Source organism: Aphidius gifuensis, linkage group LG1 (assembly GCF_014905175.1).
Source record: "Aphidius gifuensis isolate YNYX2018 linkage group LG1, ASM1490517v1, whole genome shotgun sequence".
Classification (NCBI taxonomy): Eukaryota; Metazoa; Arthropoda; class Insecta; order Hymenoptera; family Braconidae; genus Aphidius; species Aphidius gifuensis.
The window spans coordinates 17,459,275-17,480,498 of record NC_057788.1 but is presented as its reverse complement, the minus strand read 5'-3'; the positions used below and the strand labels follow the sequence as shown (position 1 = coordinate 17,480,498).

Genomic DNA, 21,224 nt, shown 5'->3' with positions numbered 1-21,224 from the left:
TGATTGTATTTTCACTTAAAATTTGACTTTTTCTTATAATAAGGTAAGCGTAGAAAAACCATAGCTGAGAGCGACGGAATAATTCTTACCAAGGAAACTTTAATTTTGTTCTTGGTAGTTGACAGACCAAAAAAAAATGAAGCGGGGAAATTAAAAAACCCGCAGTAAAAATATGAACAGAAAAAGGTATATTTTTGCTAGTGCACAAATAATACATACACTTGAGTCATTGGCCTCGAATTCTTCATTTTCATCGTCGTCGGAACCACTTATATCAATGTTGCAACTTGATATTCACTCACACATTTATAATCGAACGCATTTTTGATCACCGCTTGTTATGGACATTAGGTGCTTTCTTTTGTGTATTTATTTTTTTTCACTTTAATGCGCATGATCATGCACATGCGCATATTATGCAAACATGAGAAGAGAACAGTGGCGTCGAAACAAATAATTCTTAAAAAATAAGAATTAAAACATGGCTGATCCAGCTCCTACGCTGTTGCAATCTGACTTTTTGCTGACTGCGCATTCAACTGCGCCTGCGCGAAAATAAATAAGAAAAAAAATAAATAAACAAAAGAAAGCACCGATAGTTGTTCAAGGTTTCCTTCCGTGGCGGACGGCTGCCGAGAAATACCACCTCCACTGCTCACCGTCACTACTCTCATATATGTGTGAGTGTACTATAGGAGTAGTAAGTAGTGACTATATAGGGATCTGACCTATGGGCGGGGTTTAGTAGCACCTACACACACTCACCGTGTCCGTGTGCCAATATGGTGCATTCCAAATGGTTTTTGGCGCTCTATTTGAATGATAAATACAGTGTTATTTGAGTCTTATATTTTTATCATATTATTATGGATCATTTTTAATCAATTTTTTCTACAATAACAGACGTTTTACTGTTTCCAAGTTTTTGTTTTTGATTAGGCATTTATTGGGCTTTAAAAATATATGAAATATTCAATTAAAATTTTTTTCCAGTAAGATTGATAGAATTCTCTACTAAACATATATATTTAGTTTTTTTTATACGCTCTGAAAAAATACCAGCCCCGACATTCATTTTTTAATTATCAATTTATTTATTGTTATCTATAATCATTATTATAATATTAAATCTGTATACGTATTTTGACACTTGACTACGACTCACACCACTCCACTATTTGTATGTGTTGGTATGCCCTGTATGTGTTATATTATTGTTATGATTCCGACCATTCGGAAATAGTTTACGATTCGGCCACCAGATGCCATGGTGAATAGGTCAGAACCCTATAGTGACGGTTGGTGACAATGAGCAGTAATAGAGTGGGTATAAGCAGAGTGAGGTCCCATTAGTCCGACAGTTTGTGCTCGCCGTATGGAGCGGGTAGAAGAGGTTTTCGTCATTTCCGAGCTCACTGTATGGAGTGGGTATAAGAGGGTTCCGTCACTCCCGACTCCCGAGGTAAAAATCACCTATGGCTTCACTCTGCTTATACCCACTCTTAGCAGTATTGAGCAGTAGAGGTGGTATTTCGCTGGCGGTCGTCCGCCGTGAAAAAAAGCTCCTAATAATCCGTAGTAGCAACGTAGAATTTTTTTATACATTTACATTATCTTGTTAAAAGAAAAAAGTTGTAGGGTTGTGCCCTAGAGTATAAGGCAGTAAATAATCGTATAAATAAACAAATGAAATAATAAAAAAAGCAATATTGTGCTCAGGACTTATATACTAAAACAATAAGAATAAATAAATTCCGCTTGGATAAATTTGTAGTTGAGCAAAATGGCAGCAGTCGACTCATCAACGGACGACAGTCTTTATCCCATTGCAGTTTTGATAGATGAATTATAGAATAAAAATTTACTAGTAAGTACAATAATTATTATTTTTCAAATATTACCAAAGTTTTTTATATTTGAAAAAAACAAAAACAACTCGATCTTAGTCAGCAAGTATTTGTAACAGTGAGGTTTTTTATTTTATAGCTGCGATTGAATTCAATCAAAAAACTTTTAACGATTACCTTGGCACTTGGTGCTGAACGTACTTGTAGTGAGTTGATGCCTTTTTTGACAGAGACAATTTATAATGGAGATGAAGTTTAATTGGCACTCGCTGAACAACTTGATACATTCACACCACTAGTAGGTCGACTTGATCATGTTTATTGTTTATTGGTAAGTATTTGAAAAAAAAAGATAATTATTTAAATTGATATTCAACAATTTAACATTATTGATTAGACTATAGCTTGATTAATTAATTAAAAATGAATACAAGCATACTTTAGCTTTGTTTTTCACATGTTTAAATGTAAAAACTAACATACTCACTTTACCATTTATTTGATTTTTTTTTTTTTTTTATAAAATCAATACATCTACTTGAAAGAATATTATTTAAACGTCAAAAAAAAAGAGCAAAAAAAATATTACATTCAAGTGAACGAGACAATAATAAAATTTTCGTTTTATTTATTTACATTACAATTGTAATTGAAAATAATAAATTTTAGCCACCACTTGAAGCATTGGCACCTGTTGAAAAAACAGTCGTACGTGACAAAGCAGTTGAATCGTTGCGTAATCTTGCAAGTCAACACAGTCCAGCATATCGTGAAGATCATTTTGTTCCATTGGTACAACGTTTGACATCTGGTGATTAGCTTACGTCAAGAACATCAGCATGTGGTTTAATAAGTTTATGTTATCCACCTGTAAGTGGTTCTAGTGAGTGAATCACCATTAAGAAGCGGACGGGAAGAAGAAGAACCTTTGAGAAATCAATGTATGGAAGATTCTGAAATAGATTCTGGAGATTCTGAATAAATCCATAATAATGAATTTTTCTATTGCATAATTTTTTTCTGTTCTTTTTATGTATTTTTTATTTGTATCGTCTCTATACAATATTGTATGTTGTAACCATATTCATATAACTAAAACAATAAATTATCATTGAAACCTTGTTATTTATGCATAGTTCCAGATTATTTTCAATGTGAACGACTTTATACAGTCATTTATTTACTGTAATATATAATTAGATAATTACTGTTAACGAAGCGCTAACCAACTACAAATAAACTAAGTCTAATTAACCGCGAACGAACCACCAACAAACTCTAAATAAACTATGAGTAGACCATAAATGGTGACCCAAAAGAGTTAGTTTCTGGTTAGTTTTCGGTTAGTTATTTGAATTCAAAATATTCGGGTTTGAACAAGGTTTATCAACAGTTAACTAACAGTTCGTTTTCATTTGGTTATTTTTAGGTTTAAGAAGGGTTTGTTTTCGGTTTTTTTTGCGCACATTCCAACCTCGAGACAACCGTTTGATAACGGTTCATAAGGGGTTGGACCGTACCGTTAGGGGAGGTAATCTTAGCACTATTCTGACAATTCTAATTAAGTTTGCATACTGACCGACGTTATCGACTGATTATGGCTTGGAGAAGAATAGTTGCTGATGCTTTCATCCCTTGAATTATCAGAATTATTATCCTATAAAAAAAGGCTAGTTATTAGATCATTTCGGATATACTATTAATCTCAGGAGAATCTAAAACTATCTGACTGATTCACCAAACCATTGTCAATAATTTAATCAGGTTTATTAGTTGATTTGGACTTATTGAATTACAATTCATGGCGTATTTTATTTTACAAAACATCAAATAATAAAAATTAATTTTTTTTTAGAATTACTTGATCCGTTTCAGATCAGGAATCCTGTTCCATTCCTGATCAGCTATCCTGCTCAGGTTTCCTGATCCGATTCTGATCAGAATCCTAAAAAAGAGCGTTACATTCTGATCCGTTCCTGAACAGGATTCCTGGTTATGTTCTAGTCAGGAATCCTGATCCATTCCTGTTCAGGTATCCTGGCTCTAACCCTACAATCTGGCCAGGTTTCCTGATCCGGTTCTGATTAGAATCCTAAAAAAAAGCGTTACATTCTGATCCGTTCCTGAACAGGATTCCTGATCCGTTTCTGATTTGAAATCAGGTTCCCTGATCCGCTTCTGATCAGAACCTTAACTAAATTTCCACTCGAGACAGTCTTGTGTCAAGCCTGTGTTAACAAGGCTCGCGTGAGGCCCAGGAAAACAATGGGCAGGAGCTTGTGTCAAACCTGTGCTCCCAAGGCTTGATACACGACCCTCGCACAAGCCTGGCACAGTTGCTCAAGCCCGAGAACTCCTACCTGGGAACTTAAGGTATTTTAATCGTAATTACGTACTTGAAAATACTTTGATTAAAGGTAGATAATGGTTATTCAATTTATTCTTAATTTGTATTGCAGAGAAAAAGAAAAAACCAATCAGCATCAATTGTCCCTTGTCATTTTGTTTTAGAATTGAAATTAAAATTAAAATTAAATCCAAAAAATATTTATCCTGATAGTATTCTGACCAGAATCTGTTCAGGAAACCTTATTCAGGATACGTTCAGGTTTCCTGTTCCTTTCCTGAACAGGAAAACTGAATAAAAAAAATTAATTTATTTGATAAATTTTTCCTGATAATATCCTGGTCAGAATCTGTTCAGGAAACCTTATTCAGGTTTCCTGTTCCTTTCCTGAACAGGAAAACTGAATAAAAAAAATTAATTTATTTGATAAATTTTTCCTGATAATATCCTGGTCAGAATCTGTTCAGGAAACCTTATTTAAGTCAAGGTTTCCTGTTCCTTTCCTGAACAGGATTGGATAAGGTTACCTGACTTAAGGATATCGTAAGGTGTCCTGACCAGGTTCAGGTCAGGAATGAGTCAGGTTCCCTAAATAAGGAATCCTGATCCGCTTCTGATCAGGGTTTGAGATCAAATAGGGCATCCTGAAAATTTTTCCACTCAGGTTTTTTCTTTAAATCACTTTTTTGCCACTTATTTATTTTATTATTTTTAATTTCATTAGTTTGGGAGAACTCAAGCATTAAAAAACAACGCAAGAACACCTTTGGATAGAAACACTGAAGCTGGAGTATGGAAACAAAAGTACTTAAGTCTTCTGCATTCTAAGGCATATCCATTGACTGAGGCCACTGGTCTAAAAATCATTAAGCTGTTTAATAAATTAGGTAATAAGAACTCTTTTTTATGATATTAAGTAATGTAAAGAATAGTTCGTCTCAGATAAGTGATATTGCCGACAACTATACTTTCTTTGAATTTTTATCTTTAGATGGAGGAAGATCTGAACAAGAAAGTTACTTCAATATATCAGATGGAACAAAGTCGTCTAATGTACCTACTAAAATCTTGACTAAGGAAAATATCAATGACATATCAGGTATTTGAAAAAAAAAAAAAACTTCACAACTTTAATCATCCTTTTATTATGTCATAGTTTTAACAGAAACTATTTTTGCTTTAGAAAAAAATCGTACCTTAAGTCAAAACACAGAGGACCTAAAAAATTTGTATGCTACTGAAGTAAAATCATGATGCTAAAAAACATAAAAAAAACCAGGTGATTGTGCGAAAGCGATAACTAAATCATTATGGACAAATGAAGAATTGCAGCACAGAATTATCCGACCAACTAGAGGTGTCTACAAAAAAGTTTTGACACCAGAAAAACTGGACAAGGCCAACGGCATTTTTTCAAAGTGGCTTAGAGCTAAAACATACGGGAGAGAAGCAAGAAAAATAGAACTCCAAGATTTTAATACACATGCTAGTCAGTAGGGGGGTTATAAGAGTTTTGGACCACGGAAAACCGCGAGATTGTGGGTGGGATGGGTGGGTGGTATTTAAATAAATTTGGGGTAGAAAGTAAGAGAAGAGAATGAGAGAGGGGAATAAGAGAGGGGAATAAGAGAGGGGAATATGAGTGGGGAATATGAGTGGGGAGTCTTTTCGAATTTCGGCCATTTTTATTTTTATTTTTTTTTTAAATTTGTGAGAAAAAAAACAAGTGTTTCGAAGGAGATTTGAACTCACGGACTTCGGATTTAAAATCGAGCGCGCTATCCCCAAGACCACGGCTCAATCTTATTGGATGTTGGAAGTAGAAGGTGAGTGATACTGGAAAATTCGAAAATTTGTTGTAAATGGAAAAATTTATTTATAATTATTGTTTTTTTATTTATTTATCAATTTTTTTTCTTTTTTTTATTATATAACTAACTGATTTTTAAGTTCTAAGCCAGTTATAAAATGAGCGTTGATTTGTTTGGTCGTTATTTGGTTGGGGCTGCTGATAGATCTAGATCAGGCCCTCCTGGAATTGGCTTTAATTTAGATGAATATAATAATTTCGATATTGGCAACCGGCGAATATGCAATGTTGCAACACCTCAAGATGAGAAGGATGTTGTAACTTTAAAATTATTTAATGAAATGAAAAAAAGTGTTGAATTGAATTATGAAAAATTGGGTGATATAATTGGAATTTTAATGGCTGAAAATGTTAAAATAAAAGAGCAATTGGATGTTTTACAATCTGCCATTAAGACTGCTAAAAAAAATATATAATTTTTTTTCTACTTTTGGTGTAAAATAGAAATAATATTAGAAAAAAAAGTGGGAGTAGTGAGTTAAAGAGGGGAAGAAATTTGTTGAAAATCAAGCCTTGAAAAATATCTTTAGTTAGCTCCAAAGCCTTCAGTGAAAAAGGTATACAATAAATTTGAGTTGAAAAATAAAATAAAATAAAATGTCTGCATTCATCGACTTCCAAGGATTTCAAGAAGAGCAAGGGTTATTTGTGTTGAAAGAACTAGCTATTCAACCATTAAGTTCAAGATTGACTCCAATATCTAAAATATTTAAACCACCTTGTGATAGATCACATTTGAGTGAAACTTATCAGGAAACGGTATCAAAATGTGAAATGAATCATCATGGTATGTCGTGGGAACAAGGTTGTGAAGAATATAACGACATTTCACCAATTTTAAATCAATCAATAAATGGAAAATTTGAATATTTATTTGTAAAAGGAGAAGAGAAAAAGAAATGGTTAAAATTTGTTTTACGTGAAATTCAAACAACAATTTTTAATTTGGATGATTTAAATTGTCCAGACATAAAAACTCTGGAAGAACAACATTCAGCTATAAGACACTCAAGGATTCACATTAATTGTTCAACTTACAAATGTTCAGTTGAAAATGTTCAACGTTTTCGATCATGGTATATTAAAACCTTTTCAACCAGACCAAGTTTAAATAAATCGATTATCCATTATTGTGCTGTTGAAAATATAAATGATTTGGCTAAGACAGAAATTAGTTCACTTCCAATCATGGCAATAATAAAATTTGCGCCAAATCAAATAGATCAAATCTGGGATAAATTATCAGAGAAACAACAAATGAATAAAACAATTTTAGGGCTAAGAAAATGTAAGCAGCATCCTTTACAAAATGATTATGAAGATGAAATTGGTCTTTTTTTACAAGTACCAGTAAAAGATTGTGTAAAATGTAAAGAATCAAGTTCGAATGAAAATTGTAATATGTAAAATAAAATATAAATATGAAATAAATTACATAAATAAATAAATTGATAAATAAATAATTTTTTCTTGTTTTTTTTTTTCAAACCCAAAAAAAAAAAAAAAATTTCCTGTAAAAATAATTAAATAAAATTTTTTTTTTTTTTGTTATAATTTTCTCGGAAAAAATATAAAGCATTTTCACCGTCAAAGAAATTTAATCTATTTTTCCCAAAATTTGTAATGTTCCAAAAACATGCTGTGAGTTACATACTGCGAATTCACAGTTTGCAAACATTGGGGTTAAATAGAGCATTCAGTCGACAAAGAAAATTTTTCTTTTTCCCAATTTTTAATCTTATTTCCCTGAAAAAATTTATTTCTTCTTTTTGTTACATATTTTTCTTTATTTTACAATGTGGGAAATATTTAACCGAGCAACATCTGGAGCAAAAGCCATGATTTAAACTATAACACAAGTCACATTTCTCATAATATTTTTCACCAACAAATGATCCATTTCTCAGATATTTTTTTCTATAGAAATTCCTACTCTTTTTAAAATTTAAACAATAAGCAAAATGAAAATTATCATATTTTTTCTGGGGGGAGAAGATCTTTGTGTTCCTATAAATGTCCATGTTTTTCTCAAAATTATCATCAGTTCCTCAGAGCAGCACCAAGTAACAACTAACTCACCAACAAGAAAAATTAAGCTTGTATATTTATTATTATTAATAAAAATATTAAACAATTAATATATAAACAATTATTTAATTACATATACAACTTAACACACACACATACTAATTTATTTTAATAAAATTTTTTTGTTTAGAAATTTTTAAAATGGGCAAAACTAAACAACTTCAAAAGCAAGGAACGAAGCAAGTTTTCTGCTGGAGCAGCAACTACGGTTGAAATTGATAATTCATGTTATCTATATCTACCAAAAAGATTCGCTGACCTTTTCGACAAGGATGAGCAAGAATATTCCGAGCTGCAAAACGCTATAAAAGAGGGAAATTTAATCATGACTCTTGATGGTGAAAATAATAGAAATATTAAATTCGACAATTGTATAATAAAAGATAATGATTTTGTTGATGAAATGATGATTGGGGAAATAAATATATAAAACAAAAAATAAACCTTTTTTCTATTTATTTATTACATTAATTTTTTTGTTTACATTATTTATTTTATATTTTATTATTTTTCATTCTAAACTTAATTTTTATTATTTTAACTTAATTTATGTACAATGCCACTGATTGGTTTATATTCAATTATATTATCATGTAAAATTAAACAATAAGCTGCAGTTCCTTGTGGAAAATTGTTTTTAGATTCAAATTCTAAACGTACATCTACAGCACCAGCTTTTAAAAGTTCATTTTGTTTACTACAATCAATTACAATTAATGGTGATTGATGGATGAAAGAATTTTTTGATATCAAATCTGTTTTAGCTCCATAATAAGACTCAGAAAAATTAGCATACATATCATACAATAATGAAAATTGATTTTTCGAAATGTCAAGATTTAAATTCCCATATGAAAAAATTTGTGAGTTAAGATATAATTTAACATTTGTTATATTACAATGATCAAATCTTGCTGCATCTGCATGCCATACATTTTTTCTATTTGTTTGAAAAGCAAGAATAACATAGCGAGGTTTTTCCAGTCGAGTTGATGTCTTCACCGTCCAAATATGATGATTTGTTGTTGGTAGCAGTAGATACTCATAGAGTTCCCAGGTCCTGAACCCAATAGAAATGACTGGATCTTTTTGTATATATTTCATCATTTCCATTTTATTTCTATTCGATAGTGTTACATATGGCACTAACCATTCAACTTTTGTAATTTTTAAATCAAATTTAACTTCTTCTTGAAAAGTTGCAACATCTCTCACGATTGAATTTAAATCAGAGCGGGATCGTACCAGAATAATTTCATGCTTGGCGTTAACAATGATTTTTTGATAGTCTTCAGCAAAGCCAAAAAACATTTTCAATGGTATACATAAATCAAAATATCCATTTTCATCTGTTAACATCATCTGCTCAAGTCCATTTAACCATCCAGCATTTTCATTATTCTCTCTCGAATTAATTGATAAATAATTTTTTATTGTTGTTGTAATCCCAACATTTTTGGATTTATCAACTAAAACCCCATTTAACTCATAACGCATTTCTTCAAATAAAAAACCCATTGCATTATTAACTAGTGAAATACCAATTGGTACATCATTATTTTCTTTTTTACATAATTTTCCACTTATATGAATATAGCTTTTACATGGCAAAATGAATAAATCTTGGTTTTGTATTGATATTCTAATTTCATCACTATTCTCAAAGCTTGATGATCCAAATGTTTGATGTGCATGCAGCTCATAACTGGATATATCATTGTTGAAATGAACTGGTGCGTTGATATCAAGTATATCACCCATTTTGACGTGCAAAACAATTGAGGCAAGTTATATTTACCCAATTGAAGTTCCAAGTCCATAATTTTATACTTTTAACCCTAGACTTTTTAGGTATGTTATATTCTGAGTTGTTAATCTCTTCACTGCTCGATTGAGACGGGTTGGTGATGTCCATGATTTGCTGTTTTTATATGAAAATCCTCTCTTTATTGTGCGAGAATTAAACTCAATCCCCATCACTATGATTTAACATGTAGAGTGATTGTAATTGTTTCACCACGAAAATTAACAGCTCGACCTGCTTGATCAACAATTTTCAGTTGTATGTAATCTATTGACTTCACAGTAACTGGTAAATAAATAGGAGAAGTTGGTACTTCTATTATTTTATAACCAGGTGGTACAGCAGGAAAAAAACTGTGTATTGTATGTACTTTTTGGTTGTTGCAATAAGCCCCAGTTGTTATATTACACTCTATACGCAAACTATTAACTTGAATTATATTTACTGGTAGATCTGACTCATGTGTTTTACCAGCTTCCAATAATTTTGATGTAAATCCAAGTAAAGGTCCTAGTGATCTTGGTCCAGTGAAATCAATTATTTTATCGCTTTGGATATATGTATGCAGAGTATTATTGTTGCAGCTTAACTTGATAGAATGTATTTTCAAGCTTTGAATAAGATCATCTATTTCGTAGCTGCCAGTTGGTATTGTAATTGATTTAGAATGAGCATTAGCCTCAATAAATTTAATTTGATTATTATGGTTATCAATATTTGGTATTGAATTAAATGTTAAAAAAGAAATAAGTGCTACTGAATAATGTTTTCCTCTTGTTAATTGAATTGGAGGAAAATATTGAGTTTCAAGCACTGATGATGTACCACTTAATGTTAAAGTAAATGTATCGTGCATGTTAAAAGTTCATTAAAGACTGATGTTAAATTATTATATTCAAGTCTTTTATAGTTTTTCAGCAAGGAATGCAAGACATAAATGGCCACAATTAAATGCATTCCAATCTTGATATCGTTTATGATTGAAATTGATGCTACCAACATCAAGGTAACTGACAAGATCTTTTGGTGGTTGCAAATTACCAAAACTATCAAAATATATTGCTAAATTGTTGTTGAGTTTTTTATATGCAACCCAATGTGTTCCAGGATTTTGTTTATCATCTAAATTAACAACTCCTGATTCTCGTGTCCAAGAACCATCTCGAGGCATATCATTTCGCATGAAAACACCACGAAATTTTTTTATTTTTAATTGATTAGCAAATTTGATAATATCACCGTCAGTCAAGGCTCTCTGTGGTAGCATCACATCTAGTTTTTTGGAGTTAAATAGAATCCCATTCCGCTTTTAAATGGTGCTAAATGAAGTCCTTTTCCAATAGCAATTGATTCCATTTGTTTATTATGTCTTACAGTTTCTTGTAATTGATTTTTACTTGATTTTACTGCATTAATTGCCTTAACAACACCTGATGCTCCACCAACTAATCCACCTAATGCTGTTATGGCTGAAAGAATTGGAATTAATAGTGGTAATGCACCACCACTTATACTTTTAGCAACTGGTACCACTCTTGGCATCAAGATAGCAGATTTACCACCAACATTTTTAATAGCTCCTCTTGCTCCTTTTAATGCTGCTTTAATTGCTATTGATGGAACATTGGATCCCTTACTTGCTTCTTTAGCAGCTTGTACAATTTTCATAAATGATACTTTTTTCTTGAGGTTTTTTCTTTTATTTTTCTTGCTCTTCTTGCTTTTTTTCTTTTCACCAGAATTCTTTCTATTTTTTACCAGTTTTTTAATTTTTTTTAATTTTCCACCAGTTGTTTTTCGTTTTTTAACACAATTTTTTTTATTTACACAACCCATACCGAATCTTGATTTGATTTTCGTTGTTCCAGTTACAAGTGCAGCTGCAGCTCTTTCACCTAGACTTGAATCCTTAGCAAAAATTCGTTTTGAAGCTTCACGCGCTAAAATATCGTCAGCTAGGTTCCTGGCTTTAATATCTTTCTGATTTTTCGAATATGCGATATCGTGATTTTTACAAGCTTCGTCTAGAGGATTTATTCCTCGATCTCCTCTTGCCAAACGTTTCTCTAGCTTAGTTCCAGGTCCACAAAAAGAATATCCAGGTAGATGTAACTCGATAGGTAGTTTATTAATAATTTTATTTAATATTCCTTTTCCAAAACGTTTTTTATTTTTCTTATTATTTTTATTATTTGTATGCTCTATCATGGTTGATGATTGACTGATTTTTTCTATATAAAACAGTTGACTTTATACTTTTTTAATTAGTGTTGATCAAGATGGAGTACAAGAAGCAAGCTCTCAAATTACCAGTGATAAACTTTGATATAATTACAGCAAAAAGTGGTGAGGGTTTAATTCAGAAAAGGCATGGAGACTTATTGCCAAATACGATACGTTGTGCTATAATTGGTGGAAGTAATTGTGGTAAAACCAACGCACTTATGAGTTTAATTGTTAATCCAAATGGTTTACGTTTTGCTAATATTTATATTTATAGTAAATCATTATACCAACCAAAATATCGATATTTAGAAAAACTATTGGAACCACTTGAAAATATAAATTATCATAAATTTTCAAGCAATGATCAAGTAATTCCTGTTGAAGAAGCAAAACCAAACTCATTGTTTATATTTGATGATGTTGCAACTGAAAATCAACAGCCAATAAGGGATTATTTTTCAATGGGACGTCATTGTAATGTTGATTCGTTTTATTTGTGTCAATCGTATGCTCGAATTCCAAAGCATTTGATTCGCGATAATATTAATTTCTTAGTTGTGTTCCCTTGTGATCAGCTAAATCTCAAACATATTTGGCAGGATCATGCAAATATTGATATGGAGTATAATAAATTTCTTCGGATATGTATCAAGTGTTGGGAAGAGAAATATTGTTTCCTATGTATTGACAAAGATCGCAATATAAATGATGGAAGATATAGAAAAATTTTGATTGTTTTATAAATATAAATAACGATACAATTTGTTAAAAAAATATTAGTTCATGTTTAAATCCTGTCGAATCAACATGCCTCTCAAGAAGGAAGCATTGTCAAAAGAAGCGAAATTTCTTGAAGAAATAGAAAAAGTTAGAGATGTAATAAAGAAGAAGCATCAATTATTAAAATTAGGGAAAGAAAGCATATCTGAAACTGCTAACGAGTACTTAAAACCAGTCATCGGACCACTTGAGAATATAGCTGCTAAAATAACACCGAGAATAATCCATAAAAAAAGCAAAATTAGTAAAGACAACACATATGATTCTGAGAGAGAAGAAGACAGTATCATTTCTGATAGAACGCATTCAAGTAATTCTGGAAATATAAGCACAGAACAAAATCTCAGTTCTGATGAGGAAACAGAGGCTTTCCATGATACTATTGAAGATCTGCAACTGATAGAGCAAGAGGCTGATGAAACAGGTCTTAAAAATGATTTAACAACTCAATATTTAAATAAAATAGATACTTTACAATGGGATAAAGATTATGGGGTTAAAAGAAAAAACAGTGGAGAATATAAAATTGGAAATGCTGAATTACTATTCGAAAATAATAATATGATTGTTGCTGATGAAACGTATGAAATAACCCAAGGACTACTGGAATTATTATTTATGAAATCCCCAGAAAAAACCAAAGTCACTCAAATTGATGAAAAAAATTATGCTCAGATTCTTCTCAACACAAATGCACATTTAAGATATCATAATTCTAAAAATACAGTGAAAAATTCAGCATCACAAAAGTATATTACATTCATATTGCCTCACATGAAGAGTACACAACATCATGGTTCTGGTTTACTACCAACAAATATGATAATTCAAAGCAAAAATCAATCTAAAGTTAATTATGTTTATTGGGATAATCCGAATGAGCTTGTTGATCGTTTAAGATTGCTAGTTGCTTCACGAACAGCTGGCAATCCAAGTCACGATAATGAAATCATGTCAATCATTGAAGAACTAAGAGAGGCCAACATTATACATTAACATTAGTTAAAATTCAGTCATCATACTACTCTCAATGAAACATGACTGAATTTAAAAGAGACATAGTGCGAGAGCTTCATGCACCAGCTCGCCGAAATTTTCTAAGACGTAAAGTTGATATTCGAGATAAGGATGAAACTTGGCAAGCTGATCTTGTTGACATGATTGAACACTCATCTGTAAATTCTGGATATAAATATATTTTGACTATTATTGATATTTTTTCAAAGTTCAGTTGGGCTGTTGAACTCAAAAGCAAGACCGGAAAAGAAGTATCAGCTGCAATGGAATCAATATTTAAAAAAGGACGAGTTTGTAAAAATCTACATGTGGATCAAGGAACAGAATTTTATAATTCCATTTTTCAAGCGATGCTAAAAAAATACAATGTTCATATGTATTCAACTTTCACCCATATGAAAGCATCAATAGTTGAAAGATTTAATAGAACAATTAAAAGTAAATTGTACTTTGAATTCAGTTTACAAGGTACTTATAAATGGGTTAAAATATTACCAAAATTAATTGAACAATATAATAATACAAAACATCGCACAATCAAAATGGCACCAGCAAAAGTTGTTGGTGACAATATAAAAATTTTAAAGCATACTGTATTTAAAAATTTAAATCAATATTATCAGAAAAATAAATTTAAATTAAATGATCATGTTAGAATAAGTAAATATAAACATGTCTTTGAGAAAAATTATAAACCCAATTGGACAACTGAAATATTTAAAATTATAAAAATAAATAACACATCTCCAGTAACATATAAACTTGAAGACTATCAACAGAACCCAATTGAAGGGTGTTTTTATCAACCTGAATTACAAAAAGTAAAACATCCTGACGTCTATTTAATTGAAAAAATTATTAAAAAGAAAGGAAATAAAATATATGTAAAATATCTGGGATTTGATAATTCACACAACCAGTGGGTGGATAAGAGAGCTTTGTAGTAAATAAATAAAAACTCAATTCAATAAATAAATTTTTTTATTTCAATCATATTACATTGTTTTATTTATTTAATTTTATTTCTAAGTTCTTTTGCATAACCCCAAGGCAGAGTATAATTTTTACCATCAATAAGTTCTCTCTTATCATCATTCCAACTTAAAGCTATTTTTTCTGTGGTAATTGTATAAACTTGATGTCTTTCAGAGCGAATTAAATTTTGTTTTCTAGATATTTGAACATGATTTTCAACACAATTTTTATAGTCTTCAAAAGTAATCGTTTTCATTGATGATTTTTTTACTCCTTTAGCTTTTTTATGAAGTTTTACATTATTGATACAAGTCTCATCTTCAACTAGAAATGAATATGCTTTCGAACGTAAGCCAACAAATTCCTTCATAATTTTCCCATTGCATTCATCCTTCATAATACCTGGTACTTTTTTATTTTTTTGAGGAATGTTATATCGATTATTTAGAGGGTAATCAGATGTATCAAAATTATTACATTCTCTACGAATAAACTCATAGATATCTGGTGTAAAAATTTCTAAAATTGCACTATCAGTATCCATATATACAAAATTAACATTATCTTTAAATTCCTTTTTTATATAATTATAATAAAAATCATAAATGACTGTTTTTGAAATATCTAAAATAGTAAAACCACCATATATTGGTTTATCAAAAAGGATGCTCAATCGTTTCATTTCAACAATAACTAAATCATCAATAATTAAAGAGCTGTGAAAATTAGGTTTTGATATTAAAGCTCTTGCTCCACCTCGACCGCCATATCTTGATACTAATTTAATTATTCTCTGTGAACGTGTTGACTCTAACATTTTACCGAAACAAATATTAATTAATGATTTAAATAGATTTTTAGCAAAGAGTGATGTTGCCTTGGTACGTAATTCAGTATTTAAGTCAATATATGGTTTCAACCAAGCTCGTTGTTTGAATTTTAAAACTCTATATACTTTTTAACCCCAGAGATACGTATTGTTTTAAATTCCTATAATGAATTACATACTTTTCTTTAGGATAAAGAGTTGCTAATAATTTTGGACATTTACTTGTAGATAAAGGAGGTATTTGTCTTTCTGGTGCCAAAGGTAAATCCCTATGTTCATCATGAAGCTCTACTGGATAGTCTAGATCTATTTCCAAAATATAACCCCACTCAGCATCATCCCCAATAGATTGTAATGAATTTATATCAAAGTTCTCAACCCACTGAAAATTACCTACTGGTAGTGTAGAAGCCATTGCATAACCATATAAATTGTTAACATCAAAGTACATTAAATATGAATCTCTAATATTTGGATTGTATTCTTTCATATACTTATTATTTGCAATGACATGACGATGTGAGCATTGTGATAAGCCACCTCTAATACCTCCCTCAATAAACAATAATTTATCAGCATCTAATAATAATTCCAACTCAATCTCTGTATATTTTAGCATCGCGTTAAAACTCAACCCTGGGAGTGTGTAATAATGAGCTGGATCTAAATCATAGGTTTTCAAACAAAAATATCTAAAATTTTCAAATATATCAGCTAAAAGAAGAACATCTGTACGGAGATATAAATCTGAGTATTCTCCCAGATTTTTTAATTTAAATACTCTCCATACATTGCAAGCATGAGCATAATCATCATCACTCACATGCTCTTCATTAAGTTGAGAATAAAAATCAAGTTTTGAGGGCAATTGTTCTTCATCAAATTTTTCCCAACAATCAATATAATCATATGGAAATATACCTTTTTTTGTTATTAATTTGAATTCTTCTAAATTGTCGCAATAACTACGACTTATACTTTTATCATTATCATCTAATTCATTAGCGAGTGTACTTATTGAGCTAGCCATGAATTTATAAGAGTCTATAAAACGTAATTTAATTCTAGTACCTTTAACACGTTTAGTGAAGCTTATGTAACTTTCCTTATTTAAAGCCAAAAGATCAATATCACCTGGAAATTGTTTTTTTAATGCTTTAATTAGAAAATGGCTATCATAATTACTGAGACCATGAAATACCACAGCTATTATGCAAGATGTCTGATAATTTAGGTTGCATCTGAAATAATAAATTTTTATTTCAGAATAAATAATTTAAAAAATAAAAAAAAAACGGAAAAAATCGGAGAAAAATTAAAAAATTTAAAAAAGTTAAAAAATTAATTAGAGTAATTATACATACGCAACATGAGCCGGCCCCCTATACACCCCGCTGAGATGACAGTGATCACGTGCCTTAATGTTTTCTGCTGTGAACAATTTTTTACATATATGGCACTTTGTTGCATTAAAAAATTGCAATTCTTCATCAAAAGTAAGATTCATCGGTTTGATATTTTCAAGTATATTATCAACATTGTGTGACAGCTCTTCAAGTTCCTTAATAAACCATTCAATGCAATTTTTGTCTCTTTTTAATTTAAATTTAGAGAGCGTATTATCATAAGAACATTTAACATAATATGCTACACTGCTTGGAATATGTTTTTGTTTAATTGTTTTTTTCAATGAATTATTAGAATTATATAAGAACATTTAACATAATATGCTACACTGCTTGGAATATGTTTTTGTTTAATTGTTTTTTTCAATGAATTATTAGAATTATCTGTTACTTTTTCTAATATACTTTCCAGGTCAGCATATACTACATAAGGCACTCGAAGCTGGTATTTGTAATTTGTAAACTTTAAAATATTGTTTTTTTCTGTTGGCATCACCATTGCATATTGGTTTTTTTCTCTACATGCAGGATTGTGAGAATCAATTGATTTTTGAGAATGAAAATATGATAAACAACGATCACATATAAATTTTTTACCATTATATGCTGAAACTTGTGCACTAATTAACCTAGATAAATTTTTAACGTAGGCAAAGTGATGGTTTGAGAATTCACCAAGTTTTCTTTTATTTGTAATATTATTAAAATCATACTCATCATAATCTTCATCATCTTCATCTTCTTCTTCTTCTTCATCATCTTCATCTGCTGATTCATCTTGGAATCCATCAACTTTTTTCTCAGGCTTTTCAATAATTAAAAGATGAATTGTTGGATGATTTGATGCATCATTATTACTCAAATAATATGGAACAATCCTTTCTAGACGTCTCTTTTTTTTTTTCTTATTTGTACCATTTGAATCATCAACGCTATCACCTTCTTCATCATTGGATTCATCATCTAAATCATCAGTGTTATCAATGCCATATACATTTATTCTCAAATTGTTATTTTTTTCAAATTGTTTGATTTTACACCAACTCATTGGAAAAGTTATTCCAGCTAGATTTAAATCATTCTTGTATCTTTCATATGAGCTGACTCTGTTTGGATGTGGAACCTTGTGCATGGCAGCTAACACACTCCAAATAAAGCAATTATTATCTTTATAGTTTATAACGTTTACAACTGATTTTGTTTTTATAATCCAATCAGGCATTTCAATAAAAGTTGATGAACCACCACGTAAAGGTACATAGTCGTTTATATTTATTTCCAAATGTAGAATTTCATGCAAGGTCCAACCTGAACCACGCATTTCTTTCTCTTCCAAATCAGCTTTAAGTATCTCAAAGTTATTTGATAAAATATCATCAAGATTTGATGATTGCAATATTTCCATACATCCATCACTAAAATATTTTGTCTCAATTTCTATTTCTTCTTGTTTAACAATTTGAAAATTACAAGCCAAAATTGTATTAAGTTTAATAGCGCTTTTTTTGCTTAATTCATTCTCTAAACGATCAATTAACATCACTTTTGCATCTTCAAGAAATAAATCTAAATTTTTATGTAATATATTAATAATCATTCCAGTTCGCATTCGGTTTTTAAAAGCACTTTCTAAGTCACTCCATTGAATTCTTGCATCAATAGCATCAGCATGGTTTTGGTGCATTGTAGGCTCATCAACCATACCGCCTTTTTTCTGCAAATGCTCTAATTTACATTTCCAAGTAGTCAACAATGCAACTGTTGCACCAGTCATTTTCTTTCTAGGTCCTGTGAGACCACCTAATGATCTATTGTAACGTTTTATGTAATCTTGAATTTCACGAATGTTCTTTACAATTCCCAAAGCATTTGGGTTTTCTTTAAGCTGAGCATATGCCTGAGAGAATTTATTTTTAAGGTGAATGTGGTCTGCGAGTTGATCCATATTAAATATTATTTAACAAAAAATTTATCTGTAAAATAAAAAAACAAAAAAGATAAAAATATAATAAAATAATTTCTTAAAAATGTAAACAAGCTTTTCTATAAAATAATAGTTAAACTTAAATTATGAAAATTATTATTAATATTATTATAAAAACTTTAAATTCAAACTTACCTTTATATATAATAAAAAAATACAATTAACACTCTTGAAAATAATTGAGGAAAAAAAAGCAAACTTAAATTTTTTTTTTTTTGTTTTTTATGTTTAAAATAATAAAAGAAAAAAATAGTTTGTATGCTAAAGGAAAAAAAAAAAGATCCTAGCTGTAGAATGAACCAATTTCAACTGAAAGTTTTCCTTTTTTTTCCATCTAAAATAATGAAAAAAATGAATAATAATAATGATTTAAAAATATCCGCGCCTAATATTTCATCCATTTTTTTTTTTCTTTTAATGCAAACATTTTCCACTAGATAACACCTCAAGCAACATCATTGAATTTTCTCATTGGTTAAAACGAAAAAAAAAAAAAAATGGTGCTATATTCCAATGGTAAAGGAATTTTTCTATTGGTTGAAATCTTTTTAAATTTTTTTATTGGTCAAAAGTTCTCTCTAGCGGAAAAATTCTCAATCCACCTGTTTTCCAATCCTTTTCAAGGTTACAAGTTCTTTTCGTTACAACCAGCATCCTTGCCTGAAACCTTATCCTTAAATTCAATCCTTTCGTTTAACCTCTAATCATGGTTCCACGTCCAAGTATCATCATGCATGAATATCGCAACATTTTAGTAAATGAAGTAAGTACATTTAATATATATTTTTTTTTTTTTTAATTTTCTATTCAATTTTCTTTTTGTAATTTATAATTCATTTATTTTATTTTTTTTTTTTATCGTTTTTCAATTATTTCATCAGTGCACGTGCTTATCCTTATCTTTTCTTTTCAGTTTTCTATTAACTTTACTTATATTTATTTTACCCATTCATTTTTTTATTAATTCATTAATTCGTTATCCTATTAGTCTATTCTGCAATAATTTTTCTTTTCATTCTTCATATTATAAAATAGTAGCATCTCCTTACTCTTCTTATTCTTTAATTCATGCACGTGTTTATTCTTATTATCTAATTTCATCTATTTACCCATAATTTCTTCATTCATTATTCTATATAAAATTTTTAAAATTAATTTTTGTTTTGTTTTTTTTCTATTTTTCAGAGAAATTCGGTAGAGAGAAAAATTACAAGGAGAAGGAATAAGAAGACCGAGCTGCTGAAGAGGAATCTTGATACGGGGCTGGACAGATCGCTTGGGAGGAGACTGGAGATCACTGCTGCAGTAAGTTGCATTTTTTATTTGTTTATTTATTTTTTTTTATTTTCCAATACTTTTCCCATAATATCCAATTGTTTATACTTATTCTAATTTTTTTGTTTTGTTTTTTCTTGTTTACAGCTTATAGAGCTCCAAATAATCAGCGATCAGTTGGACATGGATATCAGGGATACCACTAGAGTGATTGAAAGTAAGTAATTTTTTTTCCTTCTTTTTTTTTTCCCATATAACATTTTTTTAATTATTACATTTTTTAATCTTGTTTTTTTCTTTGATTTATTCTGTTTCAGGGATGTTGGAAAGAGAGACTGGTGTTGCCCGGGTCCTGCCAGATATTCCATGCCCTCTGGATGACCCCATCCATGATTCCGATGGTGAGGGACCATAGGATGGAGCAGGGGGACAAATTCATTTAATTTCATTTTTTTTTTTATTGTAATAATAATAATAATAATAATAATAAGATTTTTTAAATAAAAAAAAATAATCATAAAAATATATATATGTAATTGTGTTTTTTTTCTTTTTTACCATTTTTTTTTTTTTAGAATTTAATTTATTTTGCCATTTTTTTTTTTTTTTTTTTTCAATTATGTTACACGATCTTTGTATATTTTTTTTTTGTTTTTCATTTTTTTATTGTTCAAGTCATTGGTTTCGTAGTTGTTGGCTCATTGATTTAGATTTTTTTTTTTTTATTTATGTTTTTATTTTTTGATTTATTTATAGTTTCTGGAGGTTAGAATTAA

The 21,224-nt window shown here is 29.9% G+C and overlaps 2 protein-coding genes and 2 long non-coding RNA genes across 4 annotated transcripts; 3 read left to right on the top strand and 1 right to left on the bottom strand.

Moving 5' to 3' along the window:
* The first annotated feature begins 1,490 nt into the window (after window positions 1–1,490).
* LOC122849990 lies at window positions 1,491–4,009 on the top strand. The gene is made up of 3 exons (XR_006373617.1): window positions 1,491–1,867; window positions 1,987–2,178; window positions 2,517–4,009. It is a non-coding gene; the product is annotated as an uncharacterized LOC122849990 (long non-coding RNA).
* A 683-nt stretch (window positions 4,010–4,692) lies between these two features.
* LOC122849996 lies at window positions 4,693–5,723 on the top strand. The gene is made up of 3 exons (XR_006373620.1): window positions 4,693–5,081; window positions 5,186–5,293; window positions 5,378–5,723. It is a non-coding gene; the product is annotated as an uncharacterized LOC122849996 (long non-coding RNA).
* Window positions 5,724–14,988: 9,265 nt separating this feature from the next.
* LOC122859461 lies at window positions 14,989–19,158 on the bottom strand. Its single transcript, XM_044163103.1, has 5 exons — window positions 17,574–19,158; window positions 17,148–17,490; window positions 15,910–17,024; window positions 15,594–15,764; window positions 14,989–15,518 (listed from the first exon to the last, which is right to left on the bottom strand). Exons 1-5 carry the CDS (start codon window positions 19,132–19,134, stop codon window positions 14,989–14,991), a joined length of 3,720 nt encoding a protein of 1,239 aa, XP_044019038.1. The 5' UTR covers window positions 19,135–19,158.
* Window positions 19,159–19,440: 282 nt separating this feature from the next.
* LOC122849942 lies at window positions 19,441–20,872 on the top strand. Its single transcript, XM_044148881.1, has 4 exons — window positions 19,441–19,936; window positions 20,359–20,478; window positions 20,596–20,665; window positions 20,766–20,872. Exons 1-4 carry the CDS (start codon window positions 19,880–19,882, stop codon window positions 20,861–20,863), a joined length of 345 nt encoding a protein of 114 aa, XP_044004816.1. The 5' UTR covers window positions 19,441–19,879; the 3' UTR covers window positions 20,864–20,872.
* The last annotated feature ends 352 nt before the right edge of the window (window positions 20,873–21,224 follow it).